Source organism: Salminus brasiliensis, chromosome 3, assembly GCF_030463535.1.
Source record: "Salminus brasiliensis chromosome 3, fSalBra1.hap2, whole genome shotgun sequence".
NCBI lineage: Eukaryota > Metazoa > Chordata > Actinopteri > Characiformes > Bryconidae > Salminus > Salminus brasiliensis.
Window position 1 is genome coordinate 40090311 of NC_132880.1, and position 27184 is coordinate 40117494.

At 40.0% G+C, this 27184-nt stretch overlaps 1 protein-coding gene across 1 annotated transcript; it reads left to right on the forward strand.

Annotated features, from left to right (window-relative positions):
- The first annotated feature begins 4367 nt into the window (after positions 1 to 4367).
- On the forward strand, positions 4368 to 26565 carry LOC140551424 (immunoglobulin superfamily DCC subclass member 3). Its single transcript, XM_072674848.1, has 14 exons — positions 4368 to 4416; positions 12751 to 13056; positions 14418 to 14562; positions 14905 to 15035; positions 15333 to 15470; positions 15585 to 15743; positions 21834 to 21999; positions 22342 to 22592; positions 22687 to 22851; positions 23434 to 23622; positions 24383 to 24499; positions 24610 to 24736; positions 25568 to 25703; positions 26476 to 26565. Exons 1-14 carry the CDS (start codon positions 4368 to 4370, stop codon positions 26563 to 26565), a joined length of 2169 nt encoding a protein of 722 aa, XP_072530949.1.
- The last annotated feature ends 619 nt before the right edge of the window (positions 26566 to 27184 follow it).

Here is a 27184-nt window from a genome sequence, read left to right on the forward strand (position 1 = left end):
AACTGGTTAAGCTGGTCAACCAGCTCTGTCAAGGTAGTCAAGTCAAATCAAGCCAAATTTATTTGTATAGTGCTTTTTACAACTGTTGTCACAAAGCAGCTTTACATAATCAGTAATTAGTAAAAGACAGAAAAAAGAAAAAAGAAATAACATAAGAAGACATGAAATCTAAGACCCCCAGTGAGCAAGCGAATGACGAAAGTAGCAAGGAAAAACTCCCTCAGAGCTGGAGGAAGAAACCTTGAGAGGAACCTCAGACTCACAAGGGGGACCCGACCCATCCTCCTCTGATCAGAACTATTTAAACATTATTGACAAAAGTTACCAAACCATCTAAACTGTTGAATATAAAAAATCATGGTGTAGTAGAATTTAATATAGTCATGGCAGTGATGGTCAGAGTAATGAGAGTAATGAAAGTTAATAGTGGTGATATTAATAGTGGCAGCTGGTCGATCAAGCTGGTTGAACCATTAAATGCAAACAGTTATGGATATGTAACATCTTGTGGGCGGTTGACTTTACAATTATAACCAAATCACACCCCCACTGTTACACCGAGATTTGATTCTGACTTTAGAGAGACAGACAGGAGTTTCCAAATCACAGCAATTTATTCAGTAATCAAGAAAAATCTAACTGCCGTATTCATCTTATTCTGATTATCAAATCAAATCAAATTTTATTTGTCACATACATAGTCATACACAGTATAACTTGCAGTGAAATGCTTTTTTGACAGTCTGCCTACATCAAGCTATACAATAAAAATCTACATTTAAACTTAACTAAACCTTAACTTAATGAAGCGTATGTGTATGTGTATGGCTACCAAATCAGTTCATGATCCACTAACGAGTAAAGAAAAGAACTATGTCTCCAGTGGCAGTAACTTTCACTGGGAAAGGAACCTGGGGAAGAGAAGAAAAAGGAAGTATCCCATAGACACAAAGCATGTGTTCCAGCAAACTTGTGGTGTCCCACCAGGTCCAATTTTAGGGCCTACGAAACTGCTCAGATACAGTTATATGACGTTCTATTCTCAATTTCTGGTCTGTGTAATTTGCCATGCTTCTTTTTATATACTGTTCATACTCTGTGTTCTTTCAGCTGACCTTTCACTCTCTCCCAGCACTCCCAGAACGTCTCAGATGTACAGTCACTGTTTTCCCAGAACACTTTTTTGAAATTATAATAAATGTCTGATTTAGAATGGTTGTGTTCTGGAAAAAATACACTTTAATTCTTGAACCTTTGTGGTAAGAAGGAATGACAATACAGTTGACTTTGGCCTTGACAGCAACCTTTTTTGACTATATGTTCAAATGTTTGTGGACACCCCTTCTAGTGAGTGCATTCACTTATTGCAAGGTGCACCCATTGCTTACACAGATGTGCACACATACACACACAGCTTGTCTAGTCCCTGAAGAGAAGTGTTGTCAATAGATTAGGACTTTCTGAAGCCAGATAAACATGAACCTATTGGCACCATGCCAAGAGTGGGCTGGAGGGGTGTAATGCCCCTCTCTTATCTGTGGAGCAGTGAAACTGTGTTCTCTGGAACGATGCTGCTCAATCCAATCTGTTTGGGATGAGTTGGCTAATTTAGAATGAGGTGTGGTAGTGATCATCCAACATCCTGACCTTACTAACACTCTTGTTGCTGAATGCGATCAAATCCTCACAGCAATGCTTCAAACTTTAGTAGAAACATTTCCTGGACAGTAGAAGCAGTTACTCTAACAAAAGCAGGATAAACCCTTGATTTTGGAAGAAACAATAAATGACCAGGTGTCCCAATACTTTTACAATACAAATATACATATTGTATATTTGTAAAGTATACTGTACATTAGAAAGATAGGCATCAATAAATCAGCTGATAAAAAGCAAATCAAAAACAAAGCCACTGATGCTATAAAATGTGATTGCCTTTCTAATACACAGACACTTCACACGTCACAAAATAGTACAACCTAGCCCAAACCTGAAGAAGCATTCAAAACACACAGTAATAAACAAGAAACTCAGGACCAGCATATTTTTTTATCGTAGTTATACAGTGGCATGCAAAAGTTTGGGCACACTTTGTCAACATTTCTGTTACACCTGGAATCCCTTTGCTTCATCATTTGCTTCTTTTCTTGCAATGTGGGCATCATTTATTTTCATGTTCAGAGTGGTAGGGAGCTGCTGGCTTCTGAATGGTGGGACAAGGTTTAAGAAGTGTTGAGAGTGTTTATAAAGCTTTGAAATTAGCATCATCAGGCCTTTCCTATCAATGATTAATAACTGACTCAGGTAAAAGGTATAGAAAGAGCTCAAAATGATTAAATGTTTCCAAAATGTTCCTTTCAGTAATAGGACAAGAGATCAACAATACACAAACCCCTGGTGAGCAAGCCAAAGGCTACAGTGCCAAGGGAAAACTCCCTCAGGGCTGGATAATGAAACCCTGGGAGGAACCAATGTCCTCTGGTCTAAAGCACATCTAAATGATAAAATGTCACTGTACCTCCACATAAGACTGTTGGTTAGAATGATTTAAATATGAATGAAAGTATAAAAGTGTGGTGATGATGATGGTTAACGATAATAATAATAATAATAATAATAATAATAATGGTAATAATATTAACTGCAGCAGTTAGAGATCATGTAAACCTCAGTGTAGTCATTGATGTAGAGTGGGCAACAAGTCCATGGCAGGCAGCAGTAGCTGCAGAGTGAGCAGAGGTGGCAGAGCCTGGCGGTCATACTTCCATCAGTGTCAGGCTGGACCATTGGGCGGTCATTCTCTCAGAAAAAGGTAAAGAGATGGACTTAGCTCTGTTTGGATTTATGGAGTGTAAACATCACCAGAGCGTGGCTTAACAAGAGCAGTTCATCTTCCACTCACTGAACTATATTCACAGCAGCAGACATTATATATATATATATATATATATATATATATATATATATATATATATATATATAAGATAATATATATATAGGATAATATATATATAGGATAATATATATAATATATATTTTTTATATAATACATATATAATATGATTTTCTTTTTTTAATGACTAAACAAGCTGAAGTGTGACCCTTTAACTTAGAGAATGAGTGGGTGTTTGTGTGTTTTGATGAAAATGCCTTCATTGGTCTTTTTTGGTGTCTGTCTGTCTTGTGCAGAATCAGCTGTAGCAACAGTTTAAATACAGTCTTAAGTAAAGTGAGAGAGTGCCTCCGCCCTCAGAGCAGAGAGTCAATTCAATTAGCATGAAGGTCTATTCATATTGTAATGCGCGTGCTAAAGACAGCTAATTAACTAGTTTAGTGGATGTTATTCTGGATTTAATTGATGCTGATTTCTACTATAGCAGGATCCGCTCCTTTGAATATTATTCATGCATGAAAGGCTTAGCACACCGCCCACGGGGAGGAGCCGCGCTTTCTGATTGGCTGAGCGGAGACCGACCTGTCAATATTGGAGATTAATATTTTATTTTCGCACCCGTTTTCCGCTAATACCCGCCTCGTGCGCTAGGATTGACTTTCAGCAGGTGAACATGAAATTTGATAGATTCCTGCTTTTCTAATTATTTTAAAATGGCAATAATTGTCATATACTCAAGTATACCTGTTAAACTAAATATCTACTAATTGTAGTTATTTTTATGAAGTAAATAATTGCTGTTTTAATAATATAATATAATATAATTGCTCTGGACTGTTTAGCTGCTCTGATTTAAAAATGTAGCCTTTTGTTTTAGAACAAGAAACACAAAACAGTCTAAGAAGCTTTACAGTTATTTAGCTGATAGATGCTGGATGTGCTTAGATGTCCCAATGCAGGTCTAAACGAAACGCACTAGGTCAGACGTTTTTGATATATGTATATTTATATTCATATATACCTGAATATTTCTGCTCTAATTTGTGCTCCTGATTTTACTTTGACTCTAAAAGACATGTTCTTCTGCCCACCTCTGATTTCCAGCCAATGGGAGCGGAGAATCAAGGCTTGCCGGATTAGAGGTGGGAAAGCTGTGGTCTCAGTGTCCAGTCACTGACCAGGGGCCCATACGCCCAATAATTAATGACCGCTGCTCCTTTAGTGGAGGCTGAACAGCCCAACACTATTCTAACAGTGACTCTGGACCAGACCAGCTGCCTCCCACAGCAGCATCCGCGGCGTGAAAACAGCAGAAATGTCTAAAAGTTTAAAACGCGGCGTGATTTAAGAATCGCAGTATTTTAACCAATCAGGGGAGAAAACGTTACTTTCGCGACAGCCTTTAATTACAAACGTTTATTAAGAAGAACCAAAGCAGGAGAATTTCGCACCGTTGCTGGATTAACTGATAAACATGAAGCCCCGGATTCTGCTGAGCTTTTTACTGACGTTTGTCTGTTCATGTAAGTATTAATTATTATTAGTAGTAGTAGTATTATTATTAATACTGTCACAGCTGTCATTCATTTAGCATCATTTTCTGAGTTCAAATGCGATTCACAGGCAAGGTGTTCTGACATTGACCAGCCTAGCATTGCTGTAAATCAGTGTATTGTTGTTGTTGTTATTGTTGTTGTTGTTGTTGTTGTTGTCAGACTGCATTTCTAACTGTTATTTTGTAAAGACGTGTGTTTCTGTACCATACTCTGCCTACTCTGTGTAAAATTCACTTTCACAGATTACTCACATCATGATGGTTCCCAGAAGATCTTACAGATAATCAGTGATTGCGCTTAAATTCTGTGATTATAATTAACTGCCTTAAAAATAAGGCCTGTATTTTATTTAACGTAAAATAAGAATTTGACCGAGTTTTACATAGTGATTATTGTTCGGCTTACTCTCAAACTTGTGAGATAAAAGGATACTTCCATTTTAATATAGCATATATTAAAATATGTATAATATATTAATATAGCAAATAGTATAGTGTGCGTGGGTCGCTAGATTGGTTATCCATAATAATCCTTAGTTAGAAACAAAACATGGTTAGTTTTAGGACTGTACTTGTCTTGTCCAATTCTGTATTCGGTTTTGGCAAACCGACTGCATAACACTGTCTAAATTATATAACCATACTTACTATTCTATCAATATCCCATATATTTACACGTTAATGACACACAGCATGTAAGATAAGATAAGATATATTGTAGTTATTATTGCAGTTTTTCCATTTTTGCCACATTTTGAAATTGACAGTTCTTCACTTTGTACCAAAATGTCATGATAAATGGACAAATAGAAATGGTCAGTATAAACTGAAACACATGTACATTGATACATATACATTGAAAACTCTTTTTTTACATGAACTTCTATTAAAAGTTCAGAGGTTTCCTTCAGAAGTGTCCTGTAAAGTTTCCCTTTTGGAGATGGAGGACTTTTGAATGACAGTGAAAATAGGTGACACTTACAAACACCAATCCCATTGCTTTTAATTCTGTGAGCCTCTCCATGAAGCCAGATCCTGAGCATGTGCAGTGGTCAATGGACTTTTAAACGGTTCATAAATTCACATCTATCTAGACTGAAATGAGCACTTTACTGTGAGATTGCTTGATTATCTGATATCATATCCTTAAACTATGAATGTACATTTACATTACATACATTGTTGTGAATGATTACCTGATATGACCATGTTCAGTTTGCTTTGTTAATGGCTTAGGGTACAGATGTGTAGGAGAAGCAGGTGATTGTCTGAGCTGGGTTGTTGTGCTGGTGGAGATGAGCATATGAATCAGTAGGCTGGGATATCAGATCAAACTCTAAAGTTTCACCCCATTAAAGATCACATGTACCAGCCATTTCAGAAGTGCTAAGCTTTTCTTCATTAAAAAAAAAAAAACAGTTCTGAAGATGGGAGTGGAAACCGAACCTGGAGCCTTTCTGTAACTTTTTGGCTTCCAAAAGAAGCACCAGGCCGGTCTCATGAATCAAGAACATCTGCTTGTATTTAAGGATATCTCTTCCTAAATGTTGGTCATACTGACCATGAAGACTAATATGGCAGTTCTCTTAGTAATAAAAGTAGGCTAGACATGGAATTAAAAAGTTTATTTTCAAATGATTGTTTATTTCTATGAATCTGGGTGGTGCATATTCTCTGCCCAGAACCATAAATAAACAGAGCACTAAGCTGGATGAACAGAAGGAGGTGGTGAGTCCCAGGGAGGTGGAGGGAGACCCATGATCTCATGGAGAAGGGGCTGGGATGACCTTGGGCAGCATTAACCTTTGGGGTCCCCCGCCTGGTCAGCGGAGCAGACTGAGGAAAGGGTACCAAAAAAAAAAAGAGCCCATAGAGACAATGGTGGCCAGTCAGTTCTACCCACCCCCTTTGACCTGACCCCCACACCCTCATCTCCATAACACTGGCTGGGCCTTCTGGGGAGACGGACTGGGGCTGAAACCTTATTAAATCTGTATGTGTGCACATGCATGTTTGCGTGTGTGTGTTAGGGTAACCCCCTGCAGCTGCCAGTGACTGTGTCCACACTCCCAACACTGCCCCCCCACCTCCTGCTGGGTCTTCCTCGATCCTCCAGCAGGCCTAGTGGATCCCTCTAAATAAGACAAGACACCCCTCTAGCTAATCCACAAGGCCACAATAGGAGTGAATCAGGCCAGTGCACTCTGGAGCAGAGCTGGGCGGGCGATGTCTCTATCTCCGCTCTGGCTTAAGATAATCCTTCAGGGCTCTCCCCTGCTGAAGGTACAATTATGAGCCTGAGGTGTCGGACATATCGCAGCACTGATCTGTGCAGCTAATCCTTTCCCAAAGCCATTTCCTGTAGGGAGACGTGTGGGAAGTATAACCTATAGGCCTAGACATGAAATGGTCGAACTTGATCAAAGTAGTGAACAAGTGTGGCTGAACTTGAGACACTCAAATTGATGAACTCGGACCTCCAAAATGCCCAAAACAGTTAGTTGGGTGCCATTTTATATGCAGTGTCACTAATAACTGTGTTGTTACACATTAATAATGCAGGCAATAATAACTGCTGTAACTATTGGTGATGTATTTAGTGTCACAGATGGATTGCAGCAGTACAGCTTGATGTAGAATCTAGGTTTGGCTCATGTATTTACAGAAGTGTATCTTAAAAGCTATAACAGTATATTTAGCTGGTTATACATGTGTAATAAGACAAGGGTTGGTTATTTATATAATCCTAATACAGGGGCAGTGGTGGCTCAGCGGTTAGAGCGCCGGGTTATCGATAACAGGGTTGTGGGTTTGATTCCCGGGCTTGGCAAGCTGCCACTGTTGGGCCCTTGACCAAGACCCTTTACCCTCTCTGCTCCCCGGGCGCTGGAGTTGGCTGCCCACCGCTCTGGGTGTGTCTGTGTACTCTACCCACAGAAGGGTTAAATGCGGAGGACACATTTCGCTGTACAATGTACACTGTACAGTGACAAATATGTGCATCTTTACCTTTTTTTTTACCTTTTTACAGCTATTGAGGTAAACGTCTGTTTACCTCAATTGCGTAAGTAAATACTGAAGTTGATACACGTGTAATTAGATGAGCTATACTGCTGTAATGCAGCTGAAATGATGAATACATCACCAGTAGTTATATTGTTATTACATAGACAGTTCTCTGTTATGTTACCCAGACAGTCCAGTTATTGTTCACTCCATAGTCATTTAGTGAAAATTCATAACACCAATTATAGGTGATACAAGGATATGTGCCACATCGCTATTTACCAATATGTGGTAACTCATGTTAAATGTCATGTCAATCTGTAGGTCTTTCATTTTACATGTGTGAGAAATCTATTTATATATATATATATATATATATATATATATATATATATATATATATATATATATGACCTCCAAGAAGCATTAGTTGACCATTTAAATTATTTGAATAATTTGGGCTATCACTTGATCCAGAGAAAGAAAGGTGGTTTTCTGCTGAATATGCTCTACAAAGCATGCCCTTAAGATGAGTTCCATCATTTTCCACCAAGATTTCTTTGGGTACTATTTCACTTACAATGCCTTGTCTGGGCTACTGTGACATAACAAATAAGCCAAAAACAATTGCAGAATGAGTCTTTAGGGAACCTAGTTGAAACCATTTCATGTAAAAATGTCAGTGAGGAAACTTTTAGAAGCCTTTAAATATTTGGGTGACCTATGACCACCACTGTGAACACCACTCTGCATGATGATGATGATTTGATAATGTAGCATTGCTATAGATCTCTTATTTGGTTGCGTAATGAACGCCTCTCATCTATGAGACCATTAAAAACATTGGATTCTACATGAACCCATTAGTGGTGTTTATTGACAGGCCAGCATAGATCTAATACCAGCTGATTCAAAACTCATTTTATTGTGTAATACAAAAAATGCAAGAGAATACTTGAGATCAGAATATTTTCCTATGTTTTAGTTGCATTTCCATCTGCAATGAATGATCATTCCAACCCTCTCAAAGAGTGGTCGATCAAAATAATATGGAAAATGCCATATAAATGGCAAAGTACATATAAATCCCTAATAGCCAATAATAAGTAAAATACATGAACTTGGTTTTCCATTAAGTTGGGGCTTAGTGGAAATCCAGATCCCTTCTGTTCGCCTTCATCCTAGTAATTAAATAGCCAAAGCTGTGTCCTCCCCCTACAATTTGAGAATATTGCTTATTGATCCTAGCTAAAGGTTTGTGGTTTGACAAGCCTTTGGCAAAGAGAGTGTTGACTATCCAGCACAATTCAATCAACAAATGCATTTACTGTTATACCACTGTGTGCTAATTAGTCGACATAACTTATCAAGGATATGAGGAAAGAATCCTTGTATTATATTGTCATTATAATTTAATCTCTATTTGGAAGATTAACACATTTTAATGATGTAAGCATTCTAATACTGTTCTGAGACAAAAGGCATTAACAACTAGGGCCCCATTAAAGAGGAGGGATGGACATGACATGCATTTGTTTCCTAGTTCAATTGGTGGGGTGTTTACATGACTTTGAACTTGGCATATACCAGCTAATGGCAATCAGTTCTTAAACAAAAGATATGTGTGGCCTCCCTAATAGCAACACAAAGGAGTGTTTGTGCAGCATGCTGATAAAGAGCATGTGGCGGTCGTAGTCGGGGATAGTTTAACTCCCATTATAGAGACAAAAGAAGGAGTCCCAGAGCTGCTTCATTCCATGGAGCCCCACGAGCCCCCTTTTCCTCCCAGGGTCCTTTACAATTCCTCCTCGGAGGTTCTTATTCAGCCATTGTTTGCGTTGCAGCTCCTGCTGCAGTTGTCAACATAATGGACGAAAGGGGAGGGAAAGGAATTTGTGAATGTGCATATGCATTTGGAATTCTGTTCAAAGGCTTGTAACACATTTTATAAGCAGGGGCCAAGTTTGAATGATTCTCAGTCCTTTTTCTTTTTTTGTGGGATGGGAGGAGGCCCACAAAGAAATTGTAATGAGCTTAAAATCAGAATATATGCTCTACATATCTTAGAACTGAGGTTCCAGCACAAAAGTCTTTATATAAACGTTCTGTTTTGTAGATTTAAAAAGGCTTGACTGAATTTTTTGGAAAGGGTGACAAGTTTTCACCTTTTCATAATGTTCTAAAATATGCAGCTGTGAGGTGGGTGTTGTACACCCAGACAGGGAGAATCTGTGATCTGAGAGTTTTCATAAGCTTATACTAAGTTTAACTTCATTCTTTTGAGGAACGAGAAACTAAGGAGAGTATAGCCTCAGATAACATAAGCAAGGCCTCAATCATTCCTGTAGCATCCATAGTTCCCATCAGTGTGCTCGTACTTCTGGATGCAAAAAACACAGACAGAGAAAGAGACTGTGATTTGCAATCAGTTAGGGGATTTGCTTATGTTTGCCTTATCCTGGGTGTCCAGGCCCTTTCAAAGTCTTTGCCTGGGGGCTGGGGAAGCTTAATGCAAGGTCTGACCACCACAATAGATGTGAAGTTCATGGCCAGCTCAAGCTGGAGACAATGGAGTAAAGAGGGGGTAAAGATGGCTGTGGTGACCGGGCACAGGCTGTCCGTCACAAATCTCCATCCCACCGATCCACCCATCACCAACTCTCTCATGACCTTTTAGAGGCTGGGGTCAGAACCTAAGGGACAGGGATGGATGGAGGCCTCCTTCTGCTCTGGACACCCCAAACCCAAAAATCACTTAAAAAAATCCACATTTTTAGCTATTCTTTAACTGTGCATAAATTGAACTCATTCTCAGACTTAGCATAGCATAGGCTGTTGGCATGGACTAAACACTTTTATCTGTAAAATAATAACACATTTATTGCAAGATTATTAATCAATCAATCAAAATGTATTTATATAGTGCCTTTTACAACGAACATGTTCACAAAGCAGCTTTACAAAGATCTGGATCCAAGTCTCTTTTTGTTATTATGTTTTTTTGTTAGAAGATGATCTAGCAATTCAGGATAATACTACAAAATGATGCTAGCAAATGATAGTCAGATGAACACCTGGACACAAAGGCTAAAAAAGGAATACATTTGGAGCAACTTCAAAGGCCTTATAATTGTGGAAGCCCTTTGCATGATTACGTCTACATATGCTGTCATAGTGCCCCAGCTGCCCTTGAGGTATAAAGCAGTAGTATACCATAGACTTGTCTTGGAAATGGTACATACAGTAATTACATACATTCTACCAACTCAAAATAAAAGAAATTAACCACATCATTTATGTTGATGTGTTGCCACATTTTATTCTGAATATAAATATTTGTTTGCAATGGCAGGTAAAAACTCACATTATGTGTTAATGTGTATGGTGAGAGGCATATGATTTATGAAACACCTGACCTACTTAGGTACTTTATCCATGCACCATGTGATGCCTTTATAAGGACTCACCATTCCTTCTTGTGACATAACCTCCCTTCCCAACCTTGGTCTCCTGAATTCTATTATCAACGCTGGTGGGTGGGGTGAAGGACCAGGCAGGGCTGGGTTGACTAGGGGTCAGAAGACAGCAAAGCCTAGTAACACTACACAGCTGAGCCAGGCTCTTCCCTTCTACATCTGCTGACCTCATCACAATGGTTTTGAACGGTTAATTCTCTGATGTGTCCTCAAAACCGATGATCTGATGGTCATAACTAAGATTTGTTGGTACATGGGTTACCGACCAAAGTGCCATAAGTGTCCATGAGAAGGCTTGAGGTGAGATCCTATGAGATCAAGTGGCAAACCTTGCTAAATATTGGTAAAGTGCAGCATAGTATGTGGTATCTAGTAGAGGTGGAAACTCTAATAGTAGAAGTGCCAGGTCATGAAACTGGCTATTCACAGCTCTTTGAAATAGGACTAATTATGCTCCTTGTAATAAAACATGCAGTTTCTCTTTAAGCACTGATGATATTCTTAGAGAATATGGAATACTTCAGATGGCAAAAGCTCTGTGGTTGACTTAAGAGAATGTGTTAGGGTGGTTAACAGCAGGAATTAAGGCAGGTGCATGCTTAAGAGTGCCAATCATCAGAACCATGACATGAATGAAGTGCATATTGGTTATGGGGAAGCTTCTGTTCATACAACAGATGCTGCAGATTGCTAATTCACATTCTCTAGTGCAAGTTCAAGAGCAGACTTGCTTTTGAATGTTCTCCCCCAACAACAGCTGGGTCAGAGGCAGTGGCTATCTCCCAGGGTCATTTCAGGGCATTAGGGTGGACGTGAGTCTGAGGCCGTTCATCTGAAAAGGAAAGTGAATAGGGAAAACAGCCATGGCGTAAGAGTTGACACTCAGAGAGGACCAGGGTGAGCCGGTGGCATGGGAAAGTCACCTCCGAGTCAGAGTGAAAAGAAAGTGGGGTCTGGGTGGGGGTTGTGGAAGGGTGGGGGTTTGCATAAGTAGGGGGCAGATGGCCCAATCTGAGAGAGGAGCTGATGGTTCCTGGTGGTTGATTGCATTTTTTTAAGGGAGTTGGAAAAGGGAGTCGTCACAGTGCTTTTGTCATCAGGGTGGGCTTACTCAAAAGTGGCTCCTCCAACTTGACCTCATAACCTCATAACCCTCACTCGTTTTTGGGCCTGCATCTGCCTTTGTGACAGACCTTTTTGGCTCAGTGGTTGCACAGCATTTGGCCCTATTGTCATGGCCAGGTTTGGTTCAGTGATACAAAGTTGAAGGGGATACTGAGTCCAGTTTGGAATTTGAAAGGTCTACCCTTAGGCCCTTACGGCTCTTATGGACATTCCTGTCTTTCTAAAAGAAAAAACTGAAGAATGACATCATTGGTTTTGTGTATGTAGGATTTCCACAGCATTTGAGCACTATGTTAATATAATTTCTAAAAGATTTTCATATGCCTGTCTAGAATTGAACCTGAGATAACCTTCACTATTCTATCAATGAGTGTAGAATCTCAGATGACATTGGCATCTAAACATCAAATTATAATGATAATAGCATTATTTTTTAGGTAGCATTAATTTATAGGTCCTAGTAAACAAACAAATGGACATCAATACAAAATCAAAAACATTAAAAACAAATTAAGGTAAAAATTTCATAACTAACAATCCAAGGTCAACATAGGCCGCCAAACACTGCAGTATGATTGACCCATCTGCACGGTTGCACCATGTCATCATAACTGGTCTCTATACAACTGTGCCCAAACTAATAAATCCTTTCTCCAGCTTAGCTCTGACCACTGATCTCACTGTCTCATGTTTAGGTTTATGTACCGCCTCGGAGCTGGCTTTTCTGATGGAGCCAAGTGATGTTATCGCAGTACGGGAGAGACCACTCATGCTGGATTGCAAGGTGGAAGGAGAGGGTCCTATCACTGTGACGTGGCTTAAGAACGGGGAACCAGTGCCCACTGGTACTCGAGTTAAAATTATGTCCAACGGCACGCTGCTGATCCGCAGCTTCCAGAAGAGACGTGATGGAGATTCCACTGATGCTGGAGAATACCACTGCGCCGCACAGAACCGTTATGGCATGCTGGTCAGCCGCAAGGCCCGCGTCCTGCTCGCATGTGAGTACAAGGGAGCAGAGTCATGTATAGATGGAAAATACAGAAGAGCAAGGTTATATATGTCCTTATGAGGTCTAATAATAAGCTTGTGTATATATGTCTTTATACTTCAGAAAGTTTAAATACACATGGTTTGCCTCAGCAAAGACAACATTAAGCGACCATTAAACCACTTGAAGGGGGGCTAGGGGCCTGTATGTGGGCCCTAATGATAGCATTTTACATCTTAGTTTTATATTAGTGACTGATTTATTTATAGTAATTAATGTAATTTGTTCATTCATTAATGTCAAATCTGATATTAGGATGAATAAATTAATGATAAGCTTGCAGTTTAAAGGAATACCTAGCACCAAACAACAGATCTCATGTAAGTATGTGAATCTAAGCACTGATTTTGCTACCCATGCTAAGAGGATACTTTATTTCTGTCTAAAACCTTATAGGGTTCTCTAATATATGCAGTGTGTCAATGGAATAGAACACTCTGGAGCAGATAAACTATTGGCACCATGCCGGGCTGAGGGGGTATTAAGCCCCCCAGCATTGAGCTGTGGAGCAGTGGAACTGTGTTCACTTGAAAAACGGAGCTCCATACAATACTTTTGAGATGAGTTGGGGAGTTAGGGATGAGGTGGGGTGGTGATCATCTCACATCCTGATCTCAGTAATGCTATTGCTGTTGAATGAAATCAAATATTACAGCAATGCTTCAAAAGCTAGTAGAAAGCCTTTCTTGGACAGTAACATCAGCAAAAGCAGGATAATTGAACAATGAATGAGCAGGTGTCCCAATATTTTGTGCATAACAAAATTAGCCACATAATTATTTTGAATTTCTGAGCCTTAATTGCCTGTTATTTTACCTCTCTTTTTGACTCTCATTTTGGCTCAGTATACTAGGGCAATCCAAAGGATAATTGTCACTGGGAATCTCTCCTGAGGTTTCCATGGCAATGCTCTCCCATTTGGAGGCTTTCATCCCTGATACCCCTTTATTGATTATTTAAATAAGCAGATTATTTGCACTGCATTTTGTACTCAACACATCTCATCCCCTTCCTGGATGATCTGCATTCAAATAACCAGTCATATTTCATTCATTTAGAAAATATACTGTAAAATAGCCTTTATTTTTCCATTATATGTAAAAAAAAACCCTGGTCTAACGATGTTGAAATTTATAGTTATCTCATGGTGTTATCTTAAAAATAAAAGTGCTACAAAGCGTTTTATGAGTGATACCATAGAAAAAACATTTTTAGGCCCATAAAGGACCCTTCAGACCTTTAATAGATGTTGCAGCATCTATATAAAACATCCATCCATCCATTCACCTGCTGTCTGTTCATCTCACACAGCTCTTCCTAAGTTTCACACTCATCCTGAGTCTATGACAGTGGAGGAGGGAGGAGTGGCACGTTTTCAGTGCCAGGTGAGTGGCATTCCAGAGGCTAACATCACCTGGGAGAGAGACCGCATGGCCATCAGCACATCAGATCACAGGTAATTTGGACACTCATAGCAGTTATTTTTCTTTCTCCGTATGTGCTATTTGTCCAAATGTTTGTGGACACCGCTTCTAATGAATGCATTCAGCCCCTTTAAGTTGCACCCACTGCTGACACAGATGTGCAAATGGCAATAGATTAAGACTCTCTGGAGCAGGTACACATAGACATATTGGCACCATGCCTAATGCCAGGTGTGGGCTAGAGGGAAATAAAGCCCAAGCTCAGAAAACCCCCTTGTGAAAAAAGAATGAGCAAATGAATGAGATTCATTTGAACGCTTCAATCCACCTTACCCCAAACCCATCTGACTTCCTATTTCTATCTCTCTCTTCAGGTACACTCTCCTTCCCATGGGCATCCTGCAGATCACAGGAGCAAAAAGGTCAGATGCAGGAGTGTACCGCTGTGTAGCCACCAACATCGCTAACACCCGCTACAGTCATGAAGCCCTGCTCAACGTCACTGGTCAGTGACTACTCCTGCTCCTACAGACAGCATGTTTGGGATAAAACAAGTAGCTTATGAGATCCTGTCATATCTGCAACTCATTTGATCACTACACCATAAACATTAATCCTGCAACCTCATCTGGAAATGATGGCTGATGATGGATATGAAGCTGCTTGTTTATTATTTATTGAAGTCACGACAGTGATTATTTGAAATACCATGGTGTCAAATGTCACGCTGGTTTCAGTTTCAGCAGGTTGCTTTGAGCTCTGAACTCATCATTGTCTTTGTTTTTGCTCCTTATTCTCTCAGGAGGAGCTCCACGCATTTACAAGGAACCCGTTATCCTGTCTGGCCCGCAGAACCTCACCATCACTGTTCACCAGACGGCCATTTTGGAGTGTATTGCCACTGGAAATCCGAGGCCCATTGTGTCGTGGAGCAGACTGGGTGAGAACCAACACAATTTCAGCTGTGTTCAAACTGAAGAAGAATGAAGTTTTTATGCATGCAATAATTCAAAATATCTCTCATTCAACTGTGTTTGTATGTGTGTGTCTTCAGATGGAAGGTCCATTGGTGTGGAAGGCATTCAGGTTCTGGGCACAGGCAACCTGATGATCTCTGACGTGTCCCTGCAGCACTCTGGAGTGTATGTGTGTGCTGCCAATCGTCCTGGCACCAGGATGAGGCGTACGGCTCTGGGCAGGCTGGTGGTGCAAGGTAAGCCTCGTTACATCATCAATATGCCTGGAACACCATTAATATTGTGGCAGAAATTCTGGAAAAGAGATGTAGGGGTGTCATCACTGTCCCAACTATTGAAATCTCATAACATTTGTTTATTTACTATTTGGATATACCAGCTACACTATTTAAACTATGGCCAATGGAGTAACAGAAAATGGCTCAGAATTACTTGGAATAACTAATTTAAGTGGCCAGATAAGAAGAGACAACCTCTTAACTCAAATGTTCTGTTTTGTCCAGCTAAATAATGTCATGAAACATGATACAGAAGTACAAGCCTTTTACCAGCCGTGGGCTAGAGGAGTTTAACCCCCCAGCATTTAGCTGTGGAGCAGTGGAACAGTTCTCTGGACTGATGAGGCTCCATCCAGTACTTTTGGAAAGAGTTGTGGAGTTGAGGATGAGGTAGCATGGTGGTCATCCAGTATTCTCTGATTGTCTTGATCACACTTGTCACTGAATGCAATGAAATCCTCACAGCAAAGCTCCAGAATCTTGCTTCTTTTATGAATTTCAGAGATATGGGAATTATTATTATTATTATTATTATTATTGTTATTATTATTATTTTTAAAGCACTACCCTTCACATTAAAGCTCCCTTAAAAAATGTTGGCACAATACCCAACAGTTAAGGTGCAACGGTTAAAAACACTACCACGCCATGTGGAAAATTGGATTTTAACTCCCAGTCTGGGTGACTATGCTGTGCTACACCAATAAGAACACTGCATTGGCCATCTCTGTAATACTAGTAACCTTATAAGTTGCTTTGGATAGGAGTGTCAGTTAAATGTAATGCCTAATGAACTTTTTACTGGAAGGTTCTTTAACCCCTTAACAAGTATATGGACTGTCAGTGAACCAAAAGTGTTATTACAAGAATAGCCCCTCCAGTTTGTACAGAAGTTACTGAATAATACGCCTCAGTGTATATTGTGTAATAAGTCTTTCTGCGTTAAGGGGTTAAATAGTCATTAAATAAAAAGGTGTGAGTTTTCAAACATAATCTAAATACCAATTAAAGTATTTTGCACAATAAGGTTTATTTATGAGAGGTGCATGTTGAAGCAGAGACAAGCTGAGTAATGTTTTGTAAGCCATAACGTGTGAGGACAGCACTTGCTGTGTGCTGACCTATAACAGCTGTTCTCTGAAAATAGTGCAGGACCCAGCCAGAGTGCTATTTCCTGTGAATTCACTCACAGTGCAGTGAGGCTTGACACAGACAGATGCACATGACAATGAGAAGAGTGTGTTTGTGTGTGTGTGTGTGTGTGTGTGTGTAAGGCTAATGAGGAGAGAAGCACTCTGGGTGCTATGATAGCCAGGCATCTCCCTGAATTGGATTTGGACTTGACCACTGGAAGCTGATTGGTCGGGAGCATGTGAGAAGTCAATATTCAGGCTTTCTCTCTCATTCACCTTTGCCCCTGGCCACAAGGGGAGGGGGTCTTCCTCCTTCCTGCCTTACACTGATGGTGTGAGACCCTTGACTAGCATTTTTTTGTAATTAAGCACCGAAGGTACTGTTCAGCTGGACTTCAGGGTGGAGGGGTATAGCATTGGTAATGGAGTCTGCCATTAGGAGAGCCTCCCCCTCCTTGCCTCATGGTGACACAGCTCATCCATCACATTGCTGCTGTCTATATGCTTAGCCAGCTCGTACTTTTCTATGGCATTACTTTCTCTAATTGGATATCTTCAGGGTAACCTGACAATGTGTTGTTGAGAACCACAAAATGGGCATTAATGACCATTGAACAGACTGTTATTAGCAATATTTGCTAGAGTGAAAAGTAATTATACACCAGAACCCTCTCATGTCTGCAAATAGGGAATCACTTTGGGTTCTGGAGACTGGGATAAAGTTTTAAAACACTGAAGAAAAAATAAGGCAGTTTGCCTCATGAGTAGTGCTTACAATGCAAAAGGCAAAATCTAGCCAGTGCAATCAAAAACACACAGGCCTTGTAATCAAGCAATCTTTGCTATAGTCAATAGCTGCAACAAGCAAGAGCCATATTATAGTAATTATTTGCTGAAGGGGCAGGAGACTCGCAACACCTAATATAAGAACACGTGAGATTTTGTAGAATTAAATTGTCCTCCCTTGTGTCAGTTAAAGCCTTTCACTCAGCTGTATTTCCCCCCATCTATATCCCAGGTGTCCATTCTTGACCTGATCAATCAATACTTCCCCCTATCAGTCTTATACAAGGGCTTGGGAAATGCAGTCATTTGGACATAATCTTTAATATATTCATTAATTTATTGATTTACTTTTGAGGTAAGAGAACAAAGAGCTTATGTGTTTCCACCTAAATTAAAAATATCCCATCCTAAGCCATCTCTAAAGCCCCACTAAAAGATACTTTGTTCAATTCAGCCATCTAGAGGGATGTTTTCCAGCTCATCATAAATATAGGCTGAATGTTTAAAGCTTACAGTATAAAATCCTGCCTCCACAGCTATTGCAGTTCAGTAAAGAATGATGACCTGGAATTGGATTTTACATACTTACAAGACTATTTTTGGCAGCCATGCAGTGATTAGTAATGGTTATTTAATTATTGTACTTTAAGCAAACAATTATCTTTTGAACTTATAAATCAAAGCCTTTATGCAACAATATTGAATAATTATCAATAATAATGGAATATATTGTCAATAGTGAAGTAATTTGTTACAGTAAACAGTTCTTCTTTCATGAGATATACTTTTTAACAGTATTTTTACTTTTTTGGCAACAGTTGCCAAACAACAGTCAAAAATCAACCGTTAACAGCAGCATTAAATACTGTGTATAAAGATCAAAGATCTTAGGATGATTTGATAAGTAGCCTAATCAGCTTTTAGAATCAAATACATATTTTTTTAATGTGGTTGTATATTATATCATGTTTATGTTAATATCTAGTATTCTCTGCATTTGTGTGTGTGTGTGTGTGGGGGGGGGGGCTCTAACACTCACACACCACCTTGTGCTTGACCGAGTGCTCAGCAGTTTAAGGTTTGGGCCAAACAGATGCGGTAGATGGTCACAACAGAAACACGTGTTTTGTTTTTTTGTAGCTTTAGTGCAACGAACGGCCACCTCTGACCTCTGACTCATCATTTCTCACCTTTGACGTTGACCCAGCGGCTGCTGAGCAGAACGGTCGAAGAAAGGCAGGGGAGGGGTGGAGTCTGGCCCAACAGACAGCCGATGAAGGGTGGAGTCAGGCAGAATTTATGACTTCCAAATGAAAAAAAGGGTGACAATCCCCACCCACGCATCCCCCACCCTTTCCGCCACGTTGGAGGGGTCAGTTGTTCTCATCACAGCTGGTGGTCAGGCATAGGAAGACGAAGTTCAAGGCGGGGGGGCATGCGGCTTTGTATTCATTCACTCCTTTATCTCTTCTTATTTGGGGTGAAAATTTTCAGATGAAAAATGATAGCGCTGTCGATGAAGGCCTTTAAAATGCAGATCCAACAGCTGCTAGATCACCAGAGGGGTTTTCTCAGAGTCGGTGGGAAAATTTCTCTGATTAATATGATCATTTATGCACTAATAAAACTTAAGGTGCTACAAATGGTTCTTTGAGCAGTGCCATAAAAGAACCACCTTTGGTTCTGTAAAGAACCATGTTTACTTCCACATTTAGAACTATATGTATAGAATTATTTAATATGACCTACAACAAGTGCTCGATGCAATAGAAATTCAAAGTGTAGTTCTACAGCCATAACTTTAAATGCTTACTTCTTATTCAGGTCTCTACTACAGGCAATGTTTGCTCTATACATTAGAAGCAAAACTTAATCCTGAACTTGACTGGAACCTTAAATTAATTAACCAGTCTATCAATTAATGGCTATTATATTAGCCGGTTAATTAATTAACCAGTTAATTAACTATCTGCCAAACAATTTGAGCATCTGTAGAAAATCTGTAGTGGACAATTAAAATAACATGCTTAGTTTTTTTATGACAGTAATGATACATAGTTCTACTATGATACATCACTATTAAAGCCCTTAGGCTTGGCAATGCCTATTTATGCCAGAGGAGTGAAAAACACATAAAGATAGAAATGCATGGAGGATGACCTCCTGCTCAGGCTCAAGGTCAGCTCTAAGACCCTGCTCACATAACTACTGATCAATACTGTACTATGGATTGGCTGAGGTGAATGCTTACTGAAGCTGTCAGTTAGGGCTCAGCTGTAAAGAGAGAGCGGATCAGCTGCAAAAGTGGTCAACAATCCCCCAAAGAGCCCTCCGACAGCTCTGCCTTCATTTGATTTTACACTAAAACAGTCTTTTTTAATGGCAGGAAAACACTGCAATAGCAATGGATAGCAATACTATATCATGGAACAGCAGGATGGGCCGTACTTCTGTTCATGACAGTATAATGGTATAATGACTGAAGCGAGACCACCTTGTAAATTATAAACAAATAATCTCAATCCACAAACTGTCCAGAATCCAAAAATGACTGAAAAATAAAAATGGAAGTAGGAAAAATCCATCAACAATGGGCTTCCTCTTCGGGACAGCTTTGATTCACACCCTTCCGAAAATCCTCAGTTAATCTCGTCTTTCTAATTTTCACTGATACTGAAGTGTGAAGTAGTCTTCAAGGATAGGGGAGAAAGTGTGATTTGGTGCAAAAACAGCACCCTCTTGTAATTCTCATGGTTTTGTCTGGGATAACATATCTGTTCTGCCACACAATAGTCTTATCATGAATACCCCACCACCGACCACTCGCAATATCCCCCGGAGCCACTTCTCCAACTAGCTTAACACATCAACAACTAGCCTAAGATGATTAAAGCCTAAAACAGAGAATCATGTGAATACCATTGTGTTTCTTTTTGATACAATATGCAGTTCATTTTTTTTAGTTGGAGATGATCAGGTACATTTTAGCTCAGAAAATCCATTTTATAACCAATTCACTTACTATTAAGACTTACTTTAAGATGTATCTAATCAGTGATGTATTTTTAGGGGTTTATATGTGGAATAGAATATTTAGGGTGCAGCCAATTTATATTTGTAGCCTTTACTTTACAAACTGGGGCCCCACTGGTGAAGAAATCTATGCTGGCCTATAGATCCATGGCCACTTTAATGAATGGTCCTCTATTGAAATAGGCTTCCCTTTGACCCATGACCTTTCACACCTCCATGGACCCCCTCCAGACCCCCTTCCCATGCATGTAGAGGTTCTTCTCTGGGGTTTTTAGGGGGTCTGGGGGGGGGGGGGGGGGGTAGTTTTAGCTGGTGTCAATAGATCAATGAGATGCATGGTGCAGGATTCTGGAGAGCTCTACATATATGCAAGGCCATTGTGAGGCCATTGAAGGGTTGTCATGTGGAACGTCGAGCCCACATCTGTCCAGGGGGGAGGGTCTGTAGGGGTCACTCAGTAAGAAAGACTAGGTTTAGAAGACGTGGGTTTAAGTTCAAGATTGAATATTTGAGCCCAAAGTTTAAAGAGTGACTGATGTAGAACATCAAGCTGAGTCATTAAAGAATCGCTGGAGCAAGTTGAGCTGAAAGTTCTGCTGAAATCTACAATTCTTTGTACCAGCAGTGAGTCCTGTCTCATAGCTCTCCAGTGTACTGAATGCACACTATATGTCCAAATGTTTTGGACACCCTGTCTAATGAAGGCATTCAAGTACTTTAAGTTGCACCCATTGCTTACATAGAGGCAAATACACACATAACTTGTCAAGTCCCTGGAGCAGTGAAGTTGTCTCTGATGCTGGTGCTGAATGCAATCAAATCCTCACAGCAATGATCCTCCAATATCTATTAGAAAGCATTCCCTGGACAGTAGAAATAGTTACTCCAACAAACGCAGGATACGCAGGACGCTTTCGTGATACCCTTGATTTCGGAAGATACAATGAATGAGCAGGTGTCCCAATACTTTTGTCAATATAGTGTATGCCCTAATCAGTGTTATTTCTCATTTTCCTTTTCTTCCCCTTTCTTTAATCACATCTTCATTTCCTTTCCCACCTCATCCATGCTTCCTGTCACCTGCTTCTCTGCACAGCTCCTCCCGAATTCCTCCAGTGGCCGCAGTCTGTGTCGAAACCAGCAGGGGGCAGTGCTGTGTTCACCTGTGTAGCTCAAGGAGTCCCTGAACCTCACCTCATCTGGCTCAAGAATGGCAAGATCCTCACACCTGGAGACAACGTCAAACTCACCAACAACAACAGGTGCACACAGGCTTACTGTTAATGTCCAGCAGCGTGTAGAGGGAGATGGCTTTTAAGGTGTATCTCTTGTTTGATCAGAGAATAAACTGCATAATTGTAAGAATGATGTCAGGCATAGATGGTGATTATTTGTCTTAATAGCCACTGGCAGTATTGTTTTGCCTGGTATCTTAAGGCAGTTCTCATGTTTCACCACTAGATGTCAGTCTCAACTTGCTTTGTGTGACTGACTCTCAGCCCAGTTTGGGATGTGAATTAAAGTTATATCATATAATAAAATACATCTCATGTATTTTCTCTGTCCTCCTAACATTGCTGTTCTTTCTTTGTAATGATTTCCAGTACTTTGGCAGTGACACGTATCACATCTGAAGATGAGGCCATCTACCAGTGTATAGCTGAGAACAGCGCAGGCACCAACCAGGCAAGTGCTCGTCTGGCTGTGTCTCTGGGCAAAGAGCTCCCTGACTCTCCTCAGGGCCTGAAGGCCACAGCTCTGTCCAAAACCTCCCTGCAGCTCTCCTGGGTCCAGCCTCCGACAGAGGTTACAGACAGCATCATCGGATACGTGCTGCACATTCGCAAAATTGGGGGTGAGTAACTTCACATTTTCTGTGGGCTGCATGGTTTTATCTGTACCCTGTAATCTAGCCTCTAAATGTGTATTTGCCTAAACACTGATTACAGAGCCAGACAGTAAAGAGCTGCAAGAAGCTGTCAGCAAGACCACCTATCAGCATGACCTCACCAACCTCGAGCCCGCCACCACCTACTCTATCTACCTGAAGGCCTACTCACCACTTGGGGCTAGTCAGGAGTCCAGCACTGTGGTTGCTTCAACACTAGGGGGCGGTATGTAGCTGTAAACTGTCTGTAAGACTTGCTATTAGAGCAGTCTCAGTCTCTATCTATGTCCTTGTGTTTGCATGCAGAAATGTTTAAAGCTTTGGAATGGCTTAATATTCTGAAATATTTTGGATGTTTTATTCAGTATTTCAGTAAATTGGTTAACAAGTAGTCCTTAAATGATAAACCTTGGTAACAGTACACAAGTCATCCTCCCCATTTCAGTTTTGAAATATGTCAATATAGGATATTAATTTTTTTCTGCCATCATTCTTAATTCATTACATCTAAATATTGTAATGTACAGTATGTAAAAGCTATATCCTCTCTGTCCTTCAGTCTTGCTAAGTTCTGTTCCTGAGCTTAATATGAACTTCTACCCTTCCAGATGTTTAAACATCTGTCCTGCTCTAGCCTCTGTGTCTAGCCACCTTTATATACCCATATAAGTTAGAAAGACCATGGGCAATGCTTTGGATCTTGGCTGTATAATATTACTACTATAACTGATAAATAACTGATATAATAATAACTAATAATAATAATAATAATAATAATAATAATGATAATAATATTATTCTATCCTAGTTCCCACTCCACCTGCGTTTTTCACTAAAGTGGTGAACACCACATCAGTGCAAGTCCTGTGGGAGCTGCCCAACAAACCGGGCAAAGTGGAGGGCTTCAGGCTGTCCTACCGTAGGGTCCCCCACGGAGAGTTCCAGGGTCCAGTTCAGATGTCCTGCCACACTAATGCATACACCGTGGCACATCTTGGTAAGTGTAACAGTGTATGAGTCTATGCCCTTTGTTAAGTACTGCGTCTATGTGTGCATTTACCCTATGTCTTGCACATCAACAGGACACACATATAATGAGACATCACTTGTTTTCAAATGATTTAATCTGTTGGATAAATGTAAAGAGAGAGAGAGAGAGAGAGAGAGAGAGAGAGAGAGTATATCTGTAGTCAATCTGGTGAAACAGAGTGAAGCAGTCTTAAAGTTTCAGTAACTTACAATACACATCACAATGTTTTCTTAAATAATGATGTATTGATGGATTTTGTTACGAACTTTCCTAAAAGTTTAGCACAGTAAAACAGCACTGTACATTAGTGCAGTATAATTAACTGTACCATAAGAGAGAATTATCTCAGAATTGGCTCTGAAATCTTCAGTGAAATGTGCCTAAGACTATGAACCCACATTACATAATAATCATGAAGTAGAGTGGTATGGCTTTGAGGCACTCTCTATAAAATATAGTCTATATATAAGCTGTAGTTGTGGGCTATGCTGTAGTTAGAGTAACTGTAAAGTTGTGCCCCCCGTAAGTCATGGTCAGCATTTCCTGGGCTTACTGAGTAGATCTCTGATGTAATTGCACAGGTAACTGACCATCATGGCAATTTATAGGTAATTTTATCATGATGATTAGTCTAGTCTAGAAGTCTAGTTTACTATGTAGCATGTGTGAGGTGAATAACTGATTAAATATTTGTTACACTTTTGATGAATGTGTGTTTGCATCATAGATGCTGGTGCAGTGTACGAAGTTAAACTTGTGGCCTACAATGGTAATGGAGAGAGCGACTGCTCCAAGAGACTGGTGTCCCTGGCAGAGGACGGAACCACTGCTAAAACCAGAGCTGGTAAGACCATAACAGTAGCTTTAAATCCAGAGGGAACTTGAATGGATGCTTTGCATGGTTTCAAAAGAAGTTGATGATTGTCATTAATGATATTGTATCTCTTTTCTCAGGAGAAGACAGCCAGTGTAACTGCAAGGACAGCGAGGGTTCGTTGGGGGGAATAGTGGTGGGAGTGCACATTGGCATGGCCTGCATCATCTTCTGTGTGCTGTTCCTCATGTTTGGATACCGTCGCAGGTAAGCTGGTTTCCTGAGAAATATCATGCATGTTTTTGGATCTTGTTTCAGTGGTAGGGAACTTGACTTGATTTTTTTCCCTCTACTATTCACATGTAATTATGTAATTACACATTTAATTACCTAGTGAATTTGATTTACATACATTTGAGTTTGCACATGACTTCAATTTATTTATTTTAGCTCAGGAAGTGACAAAAATGTACAGGGTTCCCACATGTTCTGGACAATCTGGAAAACCTGACAATTTAGACAATATTTTTGTCTATCTATATTTTATATCCTAAAACTTGACTGAAACTAAAAATGTCTAGTAAAAATATCAAATAAAAATACTCAGATTCCATATTTTGCCTCTGATACTCTATTTATCACCAAACTATTTACACAGGTATTTCCTTTTCGTGGAAGTGATTTGCATATAGTAATAGTTGTTGAAGAGTACATCTAGTAACCAGTAATTGTATGTGGAAAACCAGTTTATACTGAGAGGTTGTTAATACTTTGATCATTGATTTCGATCATGCATTTTGTTATGTATGGACAATGTACTAAATTTAACTAAAAAGAATAGGAACCTGATGTCGCAAAATCCAAAGAATGTGTTTTCGTTCTTTAGTATAAAACTGCACAATGGTAGTATCAGTTTAAAGTTTAATACTAGCTCTTTCAACAGAATGTCTTGGCTTGTTTTAATGAGCTGTGAGTGAGAAATAATGTATATGAGCCACCTATTTCACTACTATCACCATGAAATTAACAGGTTAAAACATGAATGTGAAATGTGCTGTTTACTGCATGTTTTTCAAAGTGTTGGGATGCTGTCTTTAGTTTCCTCTGCAGAAAAGGCACTCAGGACAGCTGGTCTGTACCTAGGGCAGAAGATGGAGGACCTCATACTCAGAACAACAGCATTCCCAAACATGGAGTGACGCATCCAGCTCAAGCCATTGAGCTAGTGTCTCAGGTAGGCCTCAGACACAGAGATGTATTGTCCCAGTGTGCTTTTTTCATTATAGAGGCCTCTGCTTTAGCAGAGCTGATAAAGCATATATCAGTGCCATATCGGGCCAATAGAAATGGTCCAGAGTGACTTGGATTACATTAAAACATACATTTATATACTCTTAACATTCTGTATACTCTTCTTGTCTTAGAAATCAAAAATCACCCAAAGACACGTTAGACGCGTTACCCTGGTGGTGTTTAGGTTTTATGAACGTAAACATATTAAAGCAATGTTTTACTTGCTGTAATTTTGGGGTCATTATGGGGAAAAGTGATTAAATTTTACACTTAAAAAAGATAAATTAGGGGATTTTCTCTGCTCTCAAACAAGGTGACAGGCCATTTTTGACCCATAAGCCAAGCATTTTCTGATTCAGCTATAGAGTTTCCATTGTGGCAATATGAGATTTTGTTAGAGTGACTTGCATTATGTGAAGTGCCTTCTGTACTCATTTCAACAGCATACTGTATGTGTGTGGAGGGGTAACAGAATGAACGTCTCAGGATTCAGAACAGTGATCATTGTTAGATTTTCTATCCATCTATCAATAATGAGATTTGCTCAGGTTTTGTAAAGTGCTTGACACGGTGATGGATCACAGCCTATGAGAATTACACAGAAACAAGGTCACAGGATGTGAGAGTAAAGGATTGCTGATCAGACAAGCCAGGAGGTGATTGATTGCTCTGACTGACTTCCACTGATGATCACCTCTGCTCTCTCTCCCTAGGGTCAAAACCAGGCTCGCCCGGCGCAGTGCCAGGTTCTCATAGAGCAGCATACAGCCAGTCTACCTGGCACAGGTGCGGGCACTGGCTAGCACTGGCTCTAAGCGCATTACATTAGCTCTCCGCCTCCCTGTGTGGTCTCTCTACTCGGCCTGCCCACCAAAGCCCCCCCCCTTTAAACCCTCCCCTAAGCATGTCTGGTTTATCTAAACACAACAAACATCTGCTGCTATTGATGAGTAAGGGCTAACCTGACTGACCCTTCCATGGGCCTCAGGGAAATTGTTCACTAGTAGTAGTAGAGGAGTATTCTGCACTAATATGAATCCTGACTTACAGGATAACAAGAACTCCTTTTCCTTCTTTTATTCCCTGGACCAAAGCTTAATGCCTTGAAGATCTGTGTGTCAGCGTGCTACCTGCACACACAGACCAGCCAAATGGTAGCCTTAGGACGTAGTGCACACTACATTTCATTGGAACAGAATCTGTTTCTGAGAGCTTTATGTTAATTGTGTGTTTTGCACCAAGACAAAACAGAAAACCAAATCCTAATAATGTTTTAGTATCAGAGGACTTTCTGCTTATACCAAAATTTCCCTTTAGCAATGGTGTCCTCTGGTAATAAGACATTCTGGTCTTGCGCTACACAAACTACGCCCCAGTTAACACATTGTGCCAAATAAGATGTATGCTATATGTTGTTGTTTA